The following is a 23,642-nucleotide window of genomic DNA, read 5'->3' as shown; positions in this document are numbered from 1 at the left end:
AAATCCACTTGTTTACTCCTTCCTTCCTTGCCGCTGGGGGGGTGTTGTGGTACTTTCTGATACCCCCAGCTTCCCTCTAAATATTCCACTTACCTGGGTGGGAGTCCTATATTCGCATTCCATTGTTTTTTTTTTTTTTTTTTAGTATATTGTTTGGGCTCCCCCATGCTCACTATTCACTATTGTGATTTACACTGTTTTCTATGCCTATCTCTAATTGCTAGTGAGTGAAAGTGTGTATGTGTGTGTGTGTGTGTGTGTGTGTGTGTGTGTATATATATATATATATATATATATATATATATTATAATAATAATAATATATAACTACAGTGGTATTGTATGAGCTTTGCATGTCTCCTAGATAAGCCTTGGCTGCTTATCCACAGCTACCTCTAGAGAGCCTGGGTTCTAGAACCTGCCTACTCTACACTAATTGGGGATAACTGGCATAAGGTGTAAGTACCTTAGGTACCCACCACACACCAGGCCAGATTCCTATAGATGCAGCAGGCAATGAGTGCAAATAATGGTGTTTTAAGACCACAGTATCATTGTATAAAGGGCTTGCGGCTCATACTGTAGCACCATCACTAGTAACCACTGGTAAGCGGTTAGCCTGAGCCCCTCCCACTGATAGGTTGCAGCATGAGGATTAGAAATGGTAGAAGTCCGCGGTAGTGACCTAGTTCCTAAGAAAGGCAGGCTCGGAGAGGTGCCCCACCCAGTGCAGTCTGGCAGGGGAAAATAGGCCCCATACAGACAGTATGTTTGTATGAGCCTGAATCATGGGGACATAGAAATACCTCTGTGCGCCATGCCAATCGTCTGTGCGCCATGCCAATCGTCATCACCCAGCGAACCCAGACACCTGTTCCCACCTGCTTCTGATATGCTTTAAATCTCCTGGAGCATTGTTAATCAACATTTTGTCCATTTGGAACACTCCCCTTTTCCTCAACGCCCCTATAAGCAGCTTGGCCTCTAGCAGGCTATACTCCGGTATCGGATCAATGCCTGATATGTTTGATTGCAGTGCATGGCGGAGTTGAAGATATTTATAAAATTTAGTGTGGGAAAGCTGGTAAGTCATTTGCAGGTCTTGAAATGAACACATAAGTGTTCCCTTCCACCCATCCCCAAGGTGAGATATGCCCAACAGATCCCACCTGTCAAAACCTTCAGCGCTGCTGATTCACTGAGCCAGGCACCTCTTCACAGGAGAGTCTGCTGGGTCAGAGTGTTGGTCCACAGAATATGTCGCAGGGCCACCCTACAATCTGTGAAGACAACCTTTGTCCCCCGGGCCATGGTATTGGGGATCAGTGAGCCATTGCATATATCCAATATTTGAGGGAAGCTAAGTTCAAGTTGATATGCTGGGTCCGACCCACCCCCATTAAAGTAGGGCAAGGAGCTGGGTCGCCATGTTGTAAACATATAGATTAGTCAATCCCAACCCACTGTTGTGTTGGCCCCTCTGACAATGGTGTATCGCCAGTATATGTCTGGTGCCTCGCCAAAGGAACAAAGCTATGACTTTGTCCATGGCACGAAACCAGGGATGCAGTAGCGGAAACAATATGTTTTGAAAGACATATAAGAACATTGGGAACATCATCTTCAAAGAGCGCTTTACTGCCCATGACATTTAGTGGAAGGATGCCCATCTCGCCAGATTCACAGTAGTTCGCTGTGTTGAAGGTTTATGGACCAGGCCAGATCAAGGGGAATCGCAAACATGAATCCCAAATATTTGAAACTGATTCTCCAGATGGGCACCATCTCTTGCCATGCAAAACAATCTTGTGATGCGCCAAGGGTACCCAAATAGACTTGGAAGAGTTCATTCGGAGACCCGAGGCCTCTTCAAGACATCTTAGGAGGTGGAGACTACACAGGCCAGAGATGACTGGGCTTGCCTGATAGAGAAGGACCTCATCTGCACAGAGTGCTAAACGATCTTCATGATCGTTGTCTCATCTCCATCCCTTAAATAGATAATCGCTCCTTATTAGTTGCGCAAACAGCTTGATGGCCAGGGCGAAGAGGTGAGGGGTGGGAAAGAGGTCCCGTTAATCTGGACAGAAGCTGTGGGGTTAACATATAATGCCTGAAATAGCCTATGAAAACAAGGCCATAGTCCGGCCCGGCTCATTACCAGCTGTAAATAGTTTTAATCCACTGTATTGAATGCGTTCTCAAAATCCACAAATAGTAGTGCTAAATCTGAGGACAGTCAACGCCAAAGGGCTAAAGCCACCTGGAGCCGACAAGACACAGTGTCTTGTGCTGCGGTTGCCATAAACCTACAGTGGTCTGAATGGATTAGAAGGGACAGCACTCGCTTAAGACGGGTTGGCAAAGTTGTGGCTTAGATCTTAACATCTCCATGAATAAGTGATAAGGCGCGGTAATCCGTGCAGGCCCTGCAGGGGTTTGAGTCTTTCAGGAAACTACTATAGTAGCTGTGTCCAATCCGGGTGGGACGGCACCAGTATGGTCAACTTCACTGTAGAGGGCGAGCAGCCCAGGCATTAAGATCACTCAACATGCTAGATATTATTCAGCTCGGAAGCCGTCGGGACCAGGAGTCTTCCTGGAGGCAAGAGAGGAGATCGCCAAAGCTATTTCAGCACTCGCAATAGGTTAGTACAGTAAATCTTTCTCTGGTAGGGTCAAGGAAGGGCAGCTCCTCAAGAAGTTGGGCCGAATAACTGGGGTCAACAGTTGGAGACGCAGCATACAGAACCTGGTAAAACCCAGGAAATGCCTCAGCCACCTCGGAGACTTTGGTCACACTAGTACCATCTAAATGTACAATTTCTGGGACAATTCAGGATAACTGCTGATGGGAGACCAACCAATAAAGTAGTTTCCCATTCTTGTGTCCCCTGCCATAGACTCAGGCTGCGGAGTCTCGCCAGAGATATTTGGCTGCTTTCATCTAATGATTGCATATTTCCTCCCATATCAACATCAGTTGACGAGAGACTGTTTCAGAGGGGTGTGTTGCCACTGCCCATTCAAGCCAGAGAGCCTGGGACTCCAGTCGTGTAATTTGTCATACATGCTTGCTCTTGGAAACTTATAAAACTTTTGGTGAGACCCCTTATCACCGCCTTACTGGCAACCAAGAGGACCACAGAGATTAAACTGAGCCATTGTTAATGTCAAAATATGCCTGAAATTCGGTCTGCAAGTGTTAAATGCATGGTTTGTTTCGCAAATGTCCGGCATTGAGAGCCATATGGGACGGGTCCCCACCCCAGTGGACCCAATACATAGGAGAAGTGGGGCATGGTCAGATATGCCTCTGGAAAGAAAATGAATGTGAGAGAGGATTCCACAGTCAGTGGCGGCATAAGGATAAGATCTGTTTTGGATTGTATATGGTGTGCTGCAGATGTGTGGGTAAATTGTCGACTTCTCAGGTGCCGCACTGTCCATGTGTCACAAAGCCCCAGAAGAGCTAACCAGTCCAAAAGGTGATGTGCAGTACCACACCTGGAGACGAGGGGCTTGATGTATCCTTTACAGAGGCTGGGACCAGGTTAAAATTGCCTCCTATCAGTGTCAGTCCATGGGGTAATTCCAGTATGACCTTAAAGAGCTCTGCCAGAAAACCTTGCAGGGCCGTCGGGAGCAGGGGCTGCATACACACTCACTAGATTGAAAGCACTCCCAGCGTGCCCGTTAGCACTACAAATCACCCCTTCCTATCTCTCACCACCTTATCAACCACCATATGGAAAGTGCTCTTTGGGAGAACTGCCACCCCCTCTGGATCCCCAAGTAAACCCAGCATCATATACTCTTATCATAGCCTTGTTGTGCGAAGAAGGGCCAGCATTCACCCAAAAGATGTGTTTCTTGGAGTAGGAAGATGTCTGGCTGATGGCGTTGGGCAAAAATAACTACTGCGGTATGCTTTACTTTATCTAGGAGACCATTAACATTCCATGGTAACGCTTGTAGGGGGCCTACCATTTAATGTGTGTGGGGGGTAAGAACGTACCTTTTGGGGGGACAAGCTCTCTATTGCCGCCCGTCAATATGTGTCAAGCCTGCGTGGTATTGAACATATACCCAATCTAACAGAAGTATAAACATACCCCACCCCTAGAAGCATCTATCGCCCATATATACCAAACTTTCTGTAGAAATCATAATACCATATTAACGGGCAGTAGCTGACCCCTTCATAATGTAGGATTCAGTTGTACGATAGAGTACCCCAACAGTGGGTATGTTTATAAGACACCAATCATTGGTCCCAGAAGTTAAGCCTCCGAGAAACAAAGTGTGGCGTTGCAGAATAGATTGGTGTCACTACTTGAATTCACCTTGTCCAGTGAGAGACTTCCTGTAGGTGAACCTGAAGCGGATTTCTGAGCTGTCACGACAATTGTCCCACCCAGGGCCGCCACCAGGGGAGGAGCGCTCATGAAGTCTGTGCGATGGAGATGTGGATACAGTTCGCCGGGCCAACCCATGTCTCTGAGAGTATTTCTTTTGGTTCTTGGGTCATGCATCATGGAGATGAGTCTGTCGTGGCCGAGACAGAGGGAGGGCTCCGCTCGTGGCGGGCTAGCAGATGTTCCTTTGTAAGCCATGTTCTTGCGGGTGCCAGCGCCACGAAGAACCATGTCTTGTCAGTATGAACCACTCTGAGGTGAGCAGGAAAAAAGGATTCAATAAGGTAGTCCCAGGGCCCTCAGCTTATGTTTAACTTCAAGGTATGACCAGGTCATTGTTGGACTTCTTCAGTATAATCAGGAAAGAAAAGGACTCTGGCTGCTCCACATCGAAAATCTTCCTGGGCCAGGGCTTCCTTTAAACTTGCATCTCTATCATGGAAATTGAAAAAACTGACAATCACTGGCCTGGGAGAGGTGCCAGACGGGGGCCTCGCAATCAGGGCCCAGTGTGCCTGCTCAATTACAAACCAGAGGGAAAGACCGGTGGACGGCATCCAGGTTTTGAACAAGCTCTCAAGAAAATCAGCCACAGGTTGAGTCACCATACCTTCGGGAATGCCACATATGCGTACCTTATTTCGCTGTGAACGTTTTTTGGCATTTTCTGCACAGCAGTCCAGCTCCGAAGTACGTGCCAGGAGAGTTGAAACTTCAGATTGGAGGTTCTTCACTTCATCTTCTACATCGGACAGTTGTGCTTCTGCTTCTGTAAGCCTGTCTGTTGCATTACTAAGGTCCTGGCACACTAGTGCGATGCCAGTCTTTGTTTCAATGGCCTCTTGTCAGGATTGGATCCCCTGGAGGATTGTAGCAGGATCCCCGGGTGGGTGAGCTGTCGTTCCGGATATAGCCCCCACGCCAATGGGGGCTGAATGCAGGCTGGTGGCGTATTGGTCCATGCGTGTTTGTGCAGTCAAGGAGTGGTACGCCTTATCGCTACCCATGGTGATTTTGCCACGAAAGGCTTCTGCAGCCGTCACACCTGATTCTCGCCCTTGCAGGACAGCAGTGGAGGTTGGGTCATCGTTGGGGCCCCAGAGGCTATCCCTTGCGTGATGCTCCATCCTTCACAAACTGGGTCCTAGCCTCACCACCAAAGTCGGGCCCCACAAGAGCCTGGTCGTAGCCCGTCCACTGCTCAACTGGGCCGGCTGCCGTCAGGCTTGCTGCAAGCCCCCGGGGCCCCACACAAGTTGCTCCTTCAGCCTCCTCTTGAGCAGACGAGGTCCCGGCGATCAACGTGTCCTCTTTTCATCGGGTCCAAGCTACAGGCCTGCTCACTCCGGCTTGGTACCGTTCCCTTCAAGCCGGGCCAATCGCGCTGGAGTCCAGGGCCAGCTCCTCGGGTCTTCCAGAGAGGGCCAGGCCCCTGACCAGTATTATAAGGGCACCCGGGGCCCAGGCACTGCATCAACCACATCGCTTCCATGAACGTACCACCGTCTCACCTCTGGCATCGTGACCCTGCTTGCACTGGCTGACGGCTTCACCTCATGCCCAGTCCTCACATCCTGCTGGCAGCTCACACCTGCAGAGGCAGGCCGGTCAGTGAGGGTTGGGGGGCGGGGGTGGGCAACTAGGGGCTTCCCTGCCACACTCACTGGGTTCATTAGATGTACAGGGGTCCGCCACAGTTTTCTGCCTCTTGCCGCAATGTCCTCAGCCGTGCCGGGTCAAGCCCGTCTGGCGACACTGATGTCTGCTGCAATTTTGTATCACGGCAGGGGCCGCAGAGAGAAGGGTGGCCACCCGCGTTCAGTCCCCGCCCTTGTACCACTCCAATTCTGGCCAACAGTGGTATCGATGCATCCAGGGAGCTAGGGCATATCAGGGAATCTGGCATTCAGGGCGCTGATGGAGGTGGATGATGGAGGATTCAAGAGCCCTCCTTAAGTGCGACCGCCATCTTGACACCTCGGCCACACTGCCGCTAATATTGATTTTAAGATGTGTTTCTTTTGATAAATTAATTAATGTAATGTTGATTTTCTCCTTTTTTATTTTTTGATGATGGTTTTACCATTATGGCCCTCATTATGACTTCGGCGGTCGAAACAGTTGACTGCTGAAGTCACACCCAACAGGAGACCACCATATTATGACTCCTGTCAGCTCACCGCCATAAATTGGGTGGCGAGCCGGCAGCAGCCATACTGACGGTCGGCGGTCTAGTGGAGGTTGCTCCGCTGGCACCGCCATGTCATCAAAACACTGTCCGCTGTATTACAACTTTGTAATCGGGGTGGCGGTGTTGTTGTTATGGGGCGGCCAACGGGGAAGGGGGGTGTGTTGAGTGTTGCGTGTATAATTGGGGTGGGTGTGTTTTTGTGAGTGGGTCTGTGAATGGAGGGGGTTGGGGAGGATGTTTGTGTGTGTGTGTGTGCAAGTGTCTGTGTGCTTGTGTGAATGGATGGGGGAGGGGGGAGTGTTGTGGCCATGTGTGTGTGAATGAGTGAGCGAGCATGGATGTGTGTATGTATGTATGTATGTGTGTGTTTATGTGGTGCGTGCGTGGATCAGGGGCAGTATGGGGATCGGGGGCTGGAGGTCAGTACGGGGGGAAGGGGGCAGTACGGGGATTGGGGGCTGGGGGTCAGTACAGGGGGAAGGGGGTTAGTACGGGAATCTGGGAGGGGGGTCAGTTTGGGGGGAGGGGGTGTCACTGGTTGGGGAGGCTCCTACAAGGAGGGGGGTATGGAGAGTACTGTAGTGGTGACAGGAATTAGTATTCCTGTCCCCAGTATCCTTACCACCAGGGATTTTGTGGCGGGGCTGCCCGTTATTCCACAGGCAGTGTTAGGTAGACCGCCGGGTCAAAGGTGGTCAACCTTCGTCCTGGCGGTCCCACTCCTCTGGCAGTACAGGCAGTGAACTGGCTGCGATGCAGCCAGTTTACTGCATTGGTCATAATTTGGCGGTCCTGCTCCGCCACGCTGTCAACGGTCTCGCCACCGGCGTGGCGGGGCAGGAGCGCCAGGGTTATAATGACCCCCTATATCACTTAACATTGCTAATTTACTTATCCAAACTGATGACTATGGCTTTTTTAGATTTTGGAGATAGGACTGTATGTATATGTTCTTTTTCATGATGCCAAACATATTTTCAAACAGTAAACCTTGACTTCACTTAATGTGAGGGAGCATGAGAGCAGGGAGGCAGAGATGACAGGGATGGGCATTTGGTCTACCGTTAAGAAGTGAGAAAAGGTGAATTTCTGAAACAGGTGGAAATTATTGGTGAAGGAAATTATTTAACAGTCCAATGGATAGCGACCGCCAAGTAGTGCTTGGCGTGAAAACAGCAGTTCATCTTGCTCTCTGACCGGAGAATGTGCTCCAAAGTATATGGCCTTTTCACCCCATGGGTTAGATGGAGAAGGTGATTGCTTCTTGTCCTTACATAATGAGGAATTTGAAAACACCCTCTTAACATTTTGTGGTTTTGCGTACTACATATATGTATCTTCATTTACTCCTCACCAGTCCTACAATAGGTAACTCTAACTCCATGCGTAAAAAAAAAAACATACACACCCACACTCTGCATTTTGGCATACTTTATTAAACAAAAAGAATCGCCTTGTGTGAAAAAGGAAGTGCGCTGTGTAATTCATTAAGAATTAGAGTCCCCTTTAATGGCAGTAACTTGAAGTATGTGTTTCCTGTAAGAGTTTCAGTCTTTCAAAATTACTGGGTGGCATTCTGATCCACTCCTCCTTTAGGACAAATGCTTATGATCGGTTATGTTTGAGGATATCCTTTGGTCCCACCAGCACATCTCAATGGGTTTGTGGTCTGGAGAAGCTCTGCTGCACAGCTGTCCCTTATCATTGGTCCACAGGTAGAGAACCCCTGAAACCAGCGTTCTCAGTTTCTGCTTTCATCTACTTTTGATGTCCACTCCAGGAGGCTCCCTCTTCCAGGTGGAGTATTATGGGTGATTCATGTGAAGCCTGGGGACCGACTGATGTCGGCTTCCCCAGCTCTCTCTGATGTCCATAACTCCTTCTTGGAGATGTCTACCCTTGATCCAGAGCTCTCCTAATTCTTTCCTCACCCAGGAAGCTACTTTAGCGAGCAACAAATGGCTTTTAACAGACCTCCAAGCTCATGACCCTTGTCCATACCAGTGCAGAGGATTTAGCCTTCTGATAGAGAGAGGCAGGAGGGGAGTTAAGGGCTGGCATAGAAGACCGAGCCCCCCCCCTCCACCCCACCCCCCTCAGAAGGTAAGTACTACTTAGCACTGCTCCAAAGTTGTGATCAGTACATAACATTTAAGGCGTGGTGTGAGTATGATGAAGGCTAGGTTAAATGGTGAGTGCTTGAAGGTTAACAGATAGTCGTTAACGTTTGGATCAGTGAATTGCCAATGCTTAGTTTTTGTGTGGGCAAATAGATTGCTTGTGGGAGAAAAGATTAATGGTGAGTTTGTCTATGGATGATGTGTTTATTGCACGTTTGTGTTGTGATGGACAATGGAAGTATGGCGATTTATATTTTGAAGTTTGGGCAGATTGGAAGGGAGGGTATAAAAATGATTTATACCAATTTATTATTGTTGCTATATTGACTGTTGGTTGAATTGTTTGTGGAAAGGGAGGGAGGAGATTCAGTACAGTAATACTGAGGGAACATCCAACACCACGATAAAGGTAGGAGGGATGCAGCATGATGGACGTACAGAAAAAATAGAAAGCAACAGTGGGAGTCATACTGGAGTTTGCAGTGAATGGCAGGGAGAGGGTGAAGAAAGGTAGGTGAAAGCCGGGCAGCAGTATATGGGGTATATGTTGGAAACCTAGGCGAGAGCATGGGCACAAATGTGTGCAAGAAGGTTAGTTACTGCATGGATGCCAGCCTGGCTTCAGGGCGGGAACGGTTCTCAGGGCAGCTGGAGTGACAAGAAAGCACTGAGGGGAATGGGAGCTGGAGATGGAGATTGGATAAAAGGGAGCTAGAGACAAGATGGAGGGGTGGCACAAAAGCAGCCTGGAGATGATATGGTATTCTTACATGTCAGTGGCTGTGTTTAGAGAGTCATCTCATAGTTGCCCCCCTCTGATCATCCTTTAACTGCCATCATCCATTAATTGTCTCTGTTTCTGCAAACCTTCCTATCACAAAAAACACTTCAATTTCTGTCCATTATGCTTATTGACTCCACTTTCCGGACTTTTGAAGTAAATTGTTTTTAATATATTGGATCAAATGCTTTCTTATTTAACATTCTCTTTTAACTTCAATCTCGATTTGATGTACACACTCCAAGGAGACTGCACTTGTCTCATCAGTTAACTCTTTTAACTTGTCCCCAGTAATCTACCAATTCTCTTTTATTCTTCTATATCTCTTCTTTCAGCACATTGGTTCATTGTAAATTGCTCAACTCTTCTTTTGCTACTTCTGGGTGTCCTGTGTCGTAGCCTTCTTCCTTTTTAACTGGCTTCTCATATTTTGATATGTAATGTGGCCAGCACGCTAATCCCTTGCTCTTTGATAGAAGAGTTGGCTAGACTTCTGACCCTGGGCCCCTTTTGCCATTTGCTCCACTCCTAACGTTTCTTAACGTAAGGCTTGCTGATCTGTACTTCTTTTCATTCTTATAATGTGATTGCAAATTATATTATCTGTGACTGTCTCTTTTCTCCCCAGTAGTGGATACCTTTCTCCCTTCACCTTTATCTATCAAAACCGAAATTTTCTTTTTTTTCATCCTCTTCTTTTCATTGTTTCCATCCCAATGCTATCCCCTTTACCCCTGTATCTTTCTTTGTCTTCACCTGTCCTATTCTTGGCGTTTTCTTTGTTTATACTCCCATCTCCTCCATTACTCATGTCTGCTGTTTACAATTTTACCTTTTTATGCAACTACATTTCTGTTTTCTGGCCTTAGTTTTTCATGACTGGGCTTCAGCTCTTCCTGTCAAACTGGTCTTAGCATCTTCTCTCGCTCTCCCAGAATCTACCTTTATCTCCTATTCACTTTATGTATTGCCACCCACTTCTTCATTTGCCTCCTATGCAACTTCACTCTGCTGGCTTCCCTTTAACCCTTGTATTTTATAAGCATCCTCTGTAGCTGTACACATGAGTATCCTCGCCACAGCTCATTGTTTTGTACATATAAACCCTTCTCCACCCAGTTCTTTTTTTCACCTCTTTCCTGGTTTCTCACGGTTTGCTTCACTTGAGCCATCAGATCATCTGTGTATTGTTTGTAAATGTACCCATGGTTACCTATCCCACTCCTCCCATTTCTCATACTCGATCTATTCACCACTGAGCAACCGGATTCTTGCCATCCTATGTCCATCTTGTGTCCTATAATGCAATCTCTTATTCTTACCAATGACTGCCCCATACTTGCATTCCTCACCACTTTTGTCAAACCCCATGGAGAAAACTGTTAATAAGCAACTCATGAAATGGATAACACAACTACCCTCCATGTCAAACTAGCAATTACACGTGATGCAAAAATCCAGAAGTGCAGTGGGATGCGCAACTGTTTGTGGCAACGATGCAGAGATCAGTAGAATAGTGGAAGAAAAAGTACTTGACATAGACCAGAGGTTGTTAAAACAAGAAAAAATTTACACAGCTCAGCTATATTTTGGGAAATTAATGTGTTATACTTTAGAAATCATTTCTATAACAGCTACAACCAATCTAAAGGCTACTATAGAGAAATGTGTGCTCCCAGTTTGATTTTGTTACTCATAGTTCCCAGTTGTCACTTAGTCATAAGCAGAAACATGCAATTTTGCTCTCTGTCCAAGTGTCTTATGTGCCATTTGACCTCCTCTAATCTTTTTCCCTAAGCAGTGCATTTGGTTGAGATGTATTGGGCATCAATATCAAGAGCCATTGAAATGCAGCGTCGTTTAAATGCCATCCCCTATGGAACAAATATTGCTTTCCTCTTAAATAATTGTGCGGGGGAAGGGGATGCAAACTGTAAATGTCCCTAAAAGATGTGATACTACTGCCAGTAATAAGATAGCATTCCCTATTCTGGTGCCACATTAATTTGTATGATATTTTTAAGTGCTTAATTTTTTTACAATAAACATTTTGCTGTGACCTCAGATTTTTTTGCTGTTGAGTTGTATATTCTTATAATAATTATTAGTAAGGTATTTAGAAAGTGTGCGATCGCTGAGAGGTGTTCTGATGCTAAATTAAGAATAGTTACTGGAGATAGTACTTCATTCGTCAGAAAATTGGCAAAGGTTCGGCAATTTTTTAAACTTACTCAAGTTATTTTGAGCCATCTAGGAGCAAGGAGAGAGTTCCACAGCAACACAGGCAGATAATCAAAAGATCTGCTGCCTTGTTGAGATTTTCTAACCTTAGAAACACGCAAAAAGAAAGGAGTACTCTTGTGAGAATATACAATACAAACAGACCTTTGATCAAAATAGGGCCAAAATCGTGTGGGGCCTTAACTATATATATATATATATATATATATATATATATATATATATATATATATATATATATATATATACACACACATATTTCAAACAATGTGTTCTCAAGAGGGAGCAAGTGCAGGGTATGAATATAATGGGCTGTAGGAGCATAGCATAGAGGGCCTCATATGGTGACATAGGCTGGCAACACTAAATAAAGGACATTCGCATAACCTGGCCTAGACCCGGTGAGCACACAAATTGATGGGACATTGTGCATATTTGAATATAAAGTACAAAAAATTATTCGGCGCTTGAAAACAGAACTTTCTTTCTTAATTTGAGGGGAAAACAATAGGGTGTCATCCCAAAAAAAAAAAAAAAAAAAGCAGAACAATGTTCCAGTTCAGAAGGCTCCTAATTCGATATCCAGTAGGACGAGGACCCTCCTAAAATAATGACCTAAGCATTATCTGAGTTAAGTGACAGCCATCCAGTCTGCTACTTCCTTTAAGCAATTACAGAACTTGGACTGAACCAAATCAGACGAACTATCCAACCTTACTATAAAATAATCCTGGCATTGCAGCACACAGAACATAGGTGCTGGTCCTTTATCAGACAAAGTGGTGGGCTTAAAGGTTAGAGAAGATTACAGTAGTGGTGGGGTACCACAGTATAGTGACCGTGCAGGGAATTGATACAGAGTCAGAGTTACTGATCAATGAGACAGGAGTAAAACCATTCCAACATCTGGCTTCTCAGGCTGCACACGAATAGTCTGTCAGGAAGTAACAAATGACAGACCGTATTGAATGCAAAAGAGAGGCCAAAAAGAATTAGAGCAGCAGTAATAGATTGTAGTTTGTTTTCAACAGCCACCAAAACCACTTCAGTGCTGCAAAATGCTTGAAAATCAACTGGATGAGAGTTTAAGAGTGAGTTTTGGGCAGTGCATTTCGTAAGTTGTTTATTAACAATTTTCTCCATGAGATTTGCACAAAAGTGGTGAGGAACTCAAGAATGGGCATCAGAGAAATTGGCCCATAAATACTAGAGGATAGAGGATCCAGTTTAGAATTTGTCAATCACCGAACAATAGAAAATTACTAATTCAGAGGAAGAATAACCTCAGTTGAAGAGCAGTTGACCAGCTGGCACAAATATCCACTGATGTAGTGAGCCAGCAAATGACAGATGCATACCAAGCAAGTATAACCTAGGGAGGCAGACCAAATAGAGTATACTTTGAAATGTTTACTCCGAGGTAGCAACCTTGAATTCACAGCAATTCTGATGATGATCATTGTTGGAATCTACAGTGATCAAAGCCTTGTTGGCCACTGTAGAGTATGACTGGTAAATCAATTGGAATTTATCCACAAAAAAAGTAGAGAGAGAATTGCAGAGCTCATTAGAAGATGCCACTTAAAAATTAATTTAGTTAGCGTTAGAAAAATCCATAGAATTCCCTAGAAGAATTGTTTGTATCCAGGATGCAATTCGCATAGTAAATGGTGTGTGCTAGTCTTAGTTGTTCCCTATATTTTCTTAAGCCTTCTTTATAATTGTTTTTGTATTCCCACGGTTATATTATACGCCAGTTTCTTCCAAGGGATTGCAAGTGCTCTTGGCCTCTGCTAAATCCTTAAAATGTGGCATGCTAAATACTTCCTATACAAGAGAGCAGAAGGATGTCTGCGATAAGATATAACTGTATTTTAGAGGCTATGACATCGAGGTAATCCAGAAAGTCAAATTGATATCTGTCTTAGAAACACTATCAGTAAAAGTGATGGATTGTTCGTGCAATTTAATCCCAGTATTGACATCGGATACATTAGCCATTTTACTCCTTAGTCATAGTGACTGACCTGCAGCTTCGATGCACCTACAGTCAGTTTTACGCTAAGCAAAAGAGCCACGTAAATTGACCAGACTGCAGTGAAGGACAGTAAGGTTCAGAAACAGAATCGCCCCAGCGGATTATAAATCCAGCCTGTACCTTTTTACATTAGTAGGTTTAGTAACTATTTGTTTCAGAACTAAGAGGACACAACCTGAAATAAAATTCATTGAGGCCTGGAGACTGTGACTCTATAAGTAGAAGAAATTTAAAACGGCTGAAAAAATAAAGCTCACAAAAGTTAGAAGAACTCTGCGATGGGAGGTATACAAGAATACCCTAAAAAGACAGTGTGAGACAAAAGATAAAAAATAAAAGTTCAGCATATGAAAATGTGTCCATTTTAATTTTTATAATCTTTCAGTTAAACCAAAAAACTTCTGAAGGTTACAACAGTGCTGCCGTTGAGCTTATCCTTTGTGTCAGTCTATCATGTTATATCCAGAGGGCAAATTTAAAAATTATTATGGTTCATATATTTCCAGAATCGAAATTTCAGTCATAAAAATTTGATTTAACTCATGTTCCTTAGCAAAATCAAACACAATCAGTGTGTTTGACCAATGAACGGACATTTAAGAGGGTAGTATGCAGCTGTTTTTTTCTTCCCTTAAACGTTCCAGCAACTTGTGGATTGTGATCAAGACTATCTGCTCTGGGGGAATCCTTCTCATCAACGGAATATAGAGTATAGTGTTAGCATTAGAATTGTTTATATTGGTGGGTGATATATTTATTTATCGCATACAATATTTAATATTAAGGTCAGACTGTGAATAGGTCCTATAAGCACAGTCTGACCCACGATTACAGTTCATACATCTAAAAGCCATCACTAGTTGCCAATTCAAGAATGTTGTTTTTTCTCCTCCGATATTCTCTTTTGTGTGCAGTCTCCTAGCAGACCAGTACATTTGAGTCCTCAATTGCCCCTTTTTCCTCATGGTTATTTTAGCAGATCAAGAGATCGGCACGTATGTGTGGTGAGTGCGAGTCCTGCAGCCGAACGGAGGACTGTGGCCAGTGTGACTTCTGCCGTGACATGAAGAAATTTGGTGGTCCCAACAAGATAAGGCAGAAGTGCCGCCTGAGACAGTGTCAGGTTCGGGCGCGGGTAAGTGCCAGGATTGTAGTGAAAGTGCAGTTAAATAATTTGCGCATCAGTGGCATAACAAGCTTCTGTTATTAGCTGATTGGTTATTGCTTTAATTAGGTAGAAGACATTGGTGTGTGTTTTTAATCACATGGCCACTTTTCTTCCTTTTGTGTAATTGGGATTTTAGTTATATTGCAGCACAAAACCTAGCTTCTCCAAGACCGCATGCTACTGTGAACACTTTTAGAAAAGGCTCAAATCCTGTTGTTCTATTCAGGATCATGGCACACTTGAGTTGGTCATTGGTAATCGCGCAAGTATACCCTTGGATTTTGCTTCTTATTAAACATTTGATTTGATGTACAGGCCATATGAATTGTCATTGGGCCTGAAATGGGGTTCATAGTAGGATTGAAACGCTTTTCGTTAGGGATTTCGAGGCTCTTGTTTGCTGCTGATGGGCATTGCAAACTGTAGTACAGTATGCACGTTAGGATTCTCAGTTCAGGCTGCCTAGTACTGCTTCTCTGCCACTCAATTGCTAGTGTAAATATATTTATTTATTTATTTTACTTTTACAGCATGCGGTTACTTAAAAAAAAAAGGTGTCTTGGCTCTTCTTTGAATGACCGAGCTAACTGAAAGGCATTAAAGTTTGGAAGAGAATAGCCATGTTTTCGGTAGAAGACAACACTATTGGTTCGTTCACAGATAGTGAGAGACTGAGTTTGAAAACATCATCCATAGGGAAAATGCTGTGTATGCTGTTAACCTATATCCCGGGTAGACTGAGTTGCTGTAGTCCAAGAAATGAGAAATAACACCCTGTCTTGTTATGTGACCCTACGATATTGATAGAAGAGCTGATCAGAGAAATCCTAGTTTCTTGGGGGCCTAGAGAAAACAAATTGTAAAAGAGGAACTGAGATTTCAGACAGACTCAGCTGCTGTGGTAAGGCTATTTAGATCCTGGGACCACCAGCTGTGAGACCCCACATCAGATCCTTTCACAATCGGGAATTTGATCTTTCTGGATTTATTATTTCCAGAAAATGGATTGTTGTAGTTGTGAAAAAATATTTACACGTAGTTAGACCTGATATGTCTTAAACCACCAGTTACTAGCCATTTTAGCTCATCCACTGTGTAGGAAACTGGCACTCGTTGCAGTCCCCCCTCCGGACTTTTTACCTGATATTGATGCTGACTTGACTGAGTGTGCTGGAATCCTGCTAACCAGGCCCCAGCACCAGTGTTCTTTCCCTAAAAATGTACCATTGTTTCCACAGTTGGCACACAGATAAGTCCCCTGTAAAAGGTACCAGTGGTGCCAAGGGCCCTGTGACCAGGGAAGGTCCCTAAGGGCTGCAGCATGTGTTGTGCCACCCTAAGGGATCCCTCACCAAACACATGCACACTGCCTTTGCAGATTGTGTGTGTTGGTTGGGAGAAAAAGGCAAAGTCGACATGGCATTCCCCCTCAGGGTGCCATGCACATAAAATACTGCCTGTGAAATAGGTAAGTCACACCTCTAGCAGGCCTTACAGCCCTAAGGCAGGGTGCACTATACCACAGGTGAGGGAATAGCAGCATGAGCAATATGCCCCTACAGTGTCTATGTCCGTTCTTAGACATTGAAAGTGCAGTGTGGCCATATTAAGTATATGGTCTAGGAGTCTATCAAAACGAACTCCACAGTTCCATAATGGCTACACTGAACACTGGGAAGTTTGGTATCAAACTTCTCAGCACAATAAACCCCACTGATGCCAGTGTAGGATTTATTTAAAAATGCGCACAGAGGGTATCTTAGAGATGCTCCCTGTATTTTACCCAATCCTCTAGTGTAGGAATGACTGGTCTATGCCAGCCTGCCACTAAGAGACGAGTTTCTGCCTCCTGTGGTGAGGGCCTTTGTGCACTCTGAGGCCAGAAATAAAGCCTGCTCTGGGGGTGAGGTGCTTCACACCTCCCCCCTGCAGGAACTGTAACACCTGGCGGTGAGCCTACAAAGGCTCAGGCCTCGTATTACAGTGCCCCAGGGCACTCCAGCTAGTAGAGATGCCCACCCCCGGACATGCCCCGACTTTGGGCAGCCAGTTCGGTGGGAAACTTAGGAAATACAAGGAGGAGTGACCACTTCAGCTGGGACCACCCTTAAGGTGTCCAGAGCTGAAGTGACCCCCTTCCTGCAGAATCCTCTATCTTGGTTTGGAGGACAGGGACCAATAGGGATAGGACTGTCCCCCCTCCCCGAAGGGAGTGGACACAAGGAGGGTGTAGCCACCCTTAGGGACAGTAGCCATTGGTACAGCCCTCTGACCCCTAAAACGTCCCTAAATCTAGTATTTAAGGGCTCCCTGAACCAAGTTAGATTCATTACGACCTCACAAGAAGGACTGCTTAGCTGAAACCCTAGCAGAGAAAGAAAGGAGACCACAACTGACTTGGCCCCAGCCCTACTGGCCTGCCTTCTGCTTCAAAGAACCTGCAGAAGAAAGGCGACGTGCCCTGCAGGTCTAGCGACCTCTGAAAAACCTCCAGGGGACTGCCTACATCACAGAGGATCAAGAACTCCCGTGGACAGCGGCCCTATCCAAAGAAGAGAAAAAAAACCTCTTCAAAAGGACTCCCACCTCACTCAGGATGCGCGAGTCCAGACCCCTGTGCACCCGACGCCCACGGCCCATGTCCAGGTGGTCCACCCAGCCAGAGAGGATCTCCAGGCGATTGTGAGCAAAGGTGCACCCTGGGTTGACCTCTCCACGACGACGACTGGAGAGGGCATCCCGAGGACTCCCCGATACCGCAAGCTCTGGACGAAGATAACCGACACATGAAGAACCACTGCACCCGCAACCCCCAGGCCTTGGAGAAATCGACCCCTAGTGCAGCATCGAGCAGCAGGCAGCCCTCTTCCCTGTCTGACCGGTGGTGTGCCCGAGACACCCCCCTGGACCTCGCCTGCAGCCTCTGAGTGACCCCTGGGGTCCCCTCATAGACCAGCCTTGGGAGCCCAACCTCCTGTTTGTACCCTGCTCCCGGCCGCCCCTGTGCCGCTGAGGGTGCGTGTTGTATGTCTACTTGGGGCACCTCCAGTGCTCTTCTAAACCCCCCTGGTCTACCCTCTGACCCACAGGTACTTAACTGCTGGTAGACCCCCTGTCTCCATAGGAGCACCCGTTAAAATTGCTCAACTTTTACCTCTGCACCCGGCGGGCCCCGTGTTGCTAGTGGTGGGTGTTTGGGGTTAACTTGAACTGCCAATGGTGGAATACCTATACCCTGGATACTGTTCAGAAAATGCACAGCGTCCACTTCTAAAATAGATATTCTATGTTTAAAAACTGTATACTTGACTAAAGTGAAACAAAGTTACATTTATGTCTATGCTAAGTACTTACCTGCAACAGTATTTGCTTCTGAACTGAATCTTGTGGTTCTAGTAATAAAGTAACAAAAATATATTTTTCTATATAAAATCCTATTGGTCTGGAGTTGAGTCATTGAGTTTGTGTTCCTTCTATTGCTTGTGTGTGTACACCAAATGCTTAACACTACCCTCTGATAAGCCTAACTGCTCGACCACACTACCACAAATACAGCATTAGTATTATCTATTATTGCCTCTGTCAGGCCTCTGGGGAACCCCTGGACTCTGTGTGCACTATATCTCATTTTGATATGGTATATACAGAGACAGCAGCTTCCTACACACTGGTTGTTGGTCAGATGCTTCTACCCACGGTGTTAAGCCAATCACTAGATTCTATCACATAGTTTAATTTATAGTGTATTTGTTTTTTTCTCCTCTTGTCCCAATCTCTGGTTTGTTATCTGGTTCACATATGCATCTCCCTTCCTCACGGAATCTTATTATTTGTGCCTTACCACTTTACCCTGTCTTTTGCCCAATTTGTGCCTTAGTTGCTGCCTTATATTTACCTTCTCAGAAATGTCACTTCCCTAATTTGTAAGTAGGATGATCTAATATACTTCATTGTCCTCATGTTATCACTTTCTCTCCTGGTTATGTCAGAAAATGCTTCGTGTGCGAGATGATGAGCTTCAGATGTACAAGGAGCATTCCGAACCAGTGACCATGTCTGAGTCTCTCTCCGACGATGACCTTCCCATGGACCCAGAATTCTTCCAGGAGTTCTGTGCCGGAGCTTTTGATGACCAGCATTTGGTAATGCATGGATGTAGCTTTAAAGTTTTTTGCTTTGCCTTAAGGCCCTGGCTAGTGATGTGTATCTGCTTGTGGGGCCAGGCCTCATGGATCTTCATGGGTGCTGAGCTTTATATAAAAAGGTCTTAGTCCCTACCGCACTTGTGATGATGGGATGATATTATGTACATGACCTTCTCTGCCACAATCCTGGCAGTGTACTGAACAAATAGCAAGGCATCTCCGGGGCGGCTGGAGCAATAGACCATGGACTAGTATGGCAGCTCTCTCCTTGGCCTCAGACTTAGGACTTGTATGGCAGACCATGGTTCCTGGTGACCCTGGGCAGTCTAGGGTCATAGCCCTAGAGCCACTATGGCATGTCCAGGAAAGCTCCAAGCCTGTTACGGGAACTAGTAGATCAGCTTCCTCAGAGCCCTCGCCATACACCTAGAACTGCTCTGAGAGATCTTTGGCAGATCTTTGGAGGGTCAGGCCGTAGATGTAGGACAAGAATTGGAGCTCAGTATGACACATCAAGATAGAACAAAAAAATAATTCAGTATAACACAGGGCATAGAGGAGAATACACTATAGGATATCACAGACAAAGGAGGAACAGCATACAAAACTCCTTTGCATCACGTTTAATCTTTCCCATAAAACTCTTTTGCAGAATGAATAGCATTACAAGCATCTGGAGGTACTCAAATTTATTAAAATAAGTAGCGGACTAAGCTCCCGGTATAGCCCTCTGACATTGAAAGAAGCCTACAAATCCCCACTTGAGCCCATTGCCACATGAAAAGCCCAGCACCTGATCTTTCCTTAAAATACCACAGCAAAGTCCCTCTAGGAGTTCATGGCCACAGATGGGGAACTAGCATACCCAAAAACTGTAAATGTGTACAGTCCATATAGACAGGTTAGCATGCTCTGTGTTCATATTCACATCTGTTAAACGGAGAACATTGGGAATTATGTTGGGATATTGGGCTATGTTTTTGTTTTGTTTTTTCTATTTCCAAAGCATGTTTTGTCTTTGTACCCACAGCCATGGCTGAGCGTGAGCGACCCAGAAGACACACCCTTTCTGGACACTGTATTAAGAAAGCGAGCTGTGAAGGTCAAACATGTGAAGAGAAGAGATAAAAAATCGGACAAAAAGGTAATGGGAGAGTAAACAAAACCATGCAGCTTTTTCTTTCCAAAGTTTTTTTTAATTTTATTATTATTATATTTTTAACTGGATAAACCTTGCCTATATTGTTTTCAGTGTGTTTGAACCACTGGAATTAATGTTAATGTATGTATCCTGTAAAAAAAAACATTGGCTCGCCTTCGAAGAGGCAATTTTGGAAAAACCTTGGCCTTTTTCAGTGGTAAAAATTGTGTCCAAGATTCCCACTCCACCACCTGCACATTCACCCACGTTTGGTGCCCCCAGTTCAGTCCCTTCACACTTGGACAGGACCTCATCGAATATCAGCTAGTGCCAACTGATGACCGAGACAGCCCTTACCATAATTATAATGAGGACTCTGCAAGCTACCCATCTTTGCAGCTATATCACGCCCTCCTCCTCCTGACAACACTCAACAGCATACCGCAGATCCCCACAAAGTAAACCTTCATGCAGAAGAGGAGAAAGAAGTCTTCCTTATTAAGATCCTTTAAAAAACAGACTGGTCTATACAGTATTTGCCTATTCTTAAAACCATGTTGAAATATTCTGTAGAAAATTTTGAGAACTAATTTCAAGGACCTGCTGAAACCACACATGGTGATACGAAGAATGGAGAAGACGTACAAGGCTGTTGCGCAGGATCCTATCTACATTTTGCAGGCTGTACCACCTGACTCCTCTGCCGTACACTCAGCACATAAGAGGGTATTTGTGCATGGCCCAGTAAGATAATCCTCCACCTGATTAGGAGAGCAAAAAAACGGATGCAGCAGCAAGCGGCTAGCAGGCGGGTCTGCCACTCATTGGTGAAATGAAAACTCCTTTGGCCTGCCATCCAGGTATGGTTGATACCAGTGTAAGGAGATTGGGGAGCTCGCCAAGCACCTTCCTGATGCTTGTTAGAAGCAAAGAAAAACATTGTCCAGATAGGCAAGACAATTTCTAAAGCCAATTTTAGGTGGATTCTCAATGCTGCACATATGGTCGCTGTGAAACCAGAACTGGTGCCTTCCTGGTCTGCGGTGCTTGACATAGAGCGTCTAGCTTCCGTCCAGTGGTCCAGCAACCTCTCATTGGCCTGCCCTTTGATAGCCCTTGGGAGTCATACTGGAAACAGCAACAGGCAAAGTCCTTCAACACAAACTTCTCTCTCACAGGGTGGAGAGCATACATGGTCCAACTGACAATTCAGGGCAATTGTCTGCAAAAAAGAACGCCTGCACATACATTTATGGGAACTGATGGCGCTATAGTTAGCACTTCAAATGTATTCACAAAAAGGCAGCGCTCATTTCCACAGACAATATGATCACAATTTACTACCTACTAAAATAATGGGGTGTGTTCTCTCCACAGTTGGGCATTGGGCCATTCATCACCTTGGACACCTCCTGGGAGTGGACAACGAGTTAGTGGACCTGCTTAGCTGGATACACCAGCATTAACACATATAGGAAATCAAAACTCAGGTGCTTTAATAATACTTCCACTGCTTGTCAACTCCAGTGATAGGCCTCTTTGCAACGGGCAAGAACACAAAATGTAAAAGCTTTGCCTCCAAGTGCCCACTCCCCCAGGCCATGGGCAATGCTGTATGGATCAGCTGATCGGAGATATGTCCTTACTATTTTTGCCAACTACTACTCATTCTATATGTAGTCAGTACGATTTTGCAAGCACCAATGTAATTACTTCTTGTTGCTCCCTGCTGACTTGGCTGCTGTGGTACTCCCTACTTCTGGAAATATCTCTACATCGCCATGAAATGTTGCTGCTGTGCCCAGACCTCCTCATTCAGCATCAAGGTTAGTTACACTCCCTCAGTTTCAGAACACTGAATCTTGTGACTTGGCATCTGAAGTCGTTGAATTTTGCCACCTACCTCTTCCAGAGAAGCGTATGCAAATTCTCAAAGAGACTTGGAAAGCCACTACACAGGCTGCTGTGCAGCTAAATAGTAAAGGTTTGTTTGTTACTGCAACTGTATTCACAAATAGCCTCTGGTGGACTTGGTTCAGGACATTATTTGTTACTTGCTGCGCTTGCAAAAGGCAGGCGTGGCCTTTTCGTCCACGATGCCACTACCTGCAAAGTAGGAAAACACCAGCCACCATCAAAGTAATTGACGCCTTTATAGAAGGGCTCAAACCTGCCAAATACACAACCAGAGCCTTTTTGGTGCTTTAACCATGTCCTAACATGACCTATGGGGCCTCCAATCAAGTAGTGATACCTTAGCCCACTACAATTTCTCTCCTGGAAAGTGGCTTTTCTCATTGTAATTATTTCTCTTCAGCAGGCGAGTGAATTTCTATCTCCAACAGTTGAGCTATTTTTACATGAGTACAAAGATCAGGTTGTCCTTAGAAAGAAGCCTAGTTTTCTTTTAAGATTCTCACCTTACTATGTTATTCAAACTATTGTTTTTCCCTGTTTTTATCATCCGCCAGTCAGTTGCGGAACAAGCTTTATACAAATTAAATGTTACAAGAGGCCATGAGTATTCAATAGACAGTACAAAATCCTTCAGGAAGACCAAGCAGCTATTTGTAGATTTTGGCCAGCTACATTTTAGAAAAGCGGTTTGTCAAATGCATTCAAATGTGCTGGGTGAAAGACAAATGCACACAACTGCACCGATGGCACATTCAGTGCAGAAGAAGACAGCCATTATGCCTTCATAGGCAGCATCCCACTTACAGACCTCTGTTAAGCTGTGACATGGTCTCATTGGCAGACATCTATAAAGATGTGACATGGTCTGCAAGCATTACATTTACAAAACATTACTGTGTGGACATTCACGCTCAGCAAGAAACCTAACTTAGGCAAACTGTACTTAAAACTTTATTCCAAACATCTTTTATTGCTGCTCGTAAGCGACTGCTTTAGGTGATTGAATACTGCTTTACAATCTCTGCATAATATGTGATCTACAGTAGCACATGGTGTAATTAGAAAATGTTGTATATAGACATAAGTGTTGGTCTTACGCACCTACATACTGTCACCTAAAAACACAATCTAAGGTGGAATCTGTGTCCTAGTGCATTGTTCGGTTTTGGGGAAAGTGTTATGAGCCATCTCAAAACTGAACAATGCTGCATGTCTGCCCAACACTAGGACTTTTATCACAAGTGGTGCCGATAACTCTGGCAGGTACTTGATTTAAAAAAAATATATATATTCTTGAAAAGTGCAGAAGACCTTTATACCAAACTAAGCATAGGCAATCCTGAGTAAAGTGTTGGTCTCATGCCAAGTTTAGTGTAATTGTGATAATTTGTGCTTGCAGCAGTAAATCCTCTAGCAGTAAAATGGAAAACACTTTTTGTTGGACCTCCACTTTTATTTTACTCCCCCTAGACTTAGAAGCAAG

At 45.0% G+C, this 23,642-nt stretch overlaps 1 protein-coding gene across 3 annotated transcripts in view; it reads left to right on the top strand.

The window, feature by feature from the left end:
- CXXC1 (CXXC finger protein 1) overlaps positions 1-23,642 on the top strand; it is a 70,408-nt gene that overhangs the window by 21,750 nt on the left and 25,016 nt on the right. For 2 of the 3 annotated variants that reach the window (XM_069209615.1, XM_069209613.1), the window contains 3 exons: positions 14,765-14,923; positions 18,946-19,098; positions 20,132-20,245. In XM_069209615.1, coding sequence (XP_069065716.1) covers positions 14,765-14,923; positions 18,946-19,098; positions 20,132-20,245 — 426 coding nt within the window. The remainder of the gene's footprint in view (positions 1-14,764; positions 14,924-18,945; positions 19,099-20,131; positions 20,246-23,642) is intronic. The other variant, XM_069209614.1, reaches the window with a different exon arrangement.

Source organism: Pleurodeles waltl, chromosome 10 (genome assembly GCF_031143425.1).
Source record: "Pleurodeles waltl isolate 20211129_DDA chromosome 10, aPleWal1.hap1.20221129, whole genome shotgun sequence".
Classification (NCBI taxonomy): domain Eukaryota; kingdom Metazoa; phylum Chordata; class Amphibia; order Caudata; family Salamandridae; genus Pleurodeles; species Pleurodeles waltl.
This window is presented reverse-complemented; position numbering and strand designations above follow the sequence as displayed.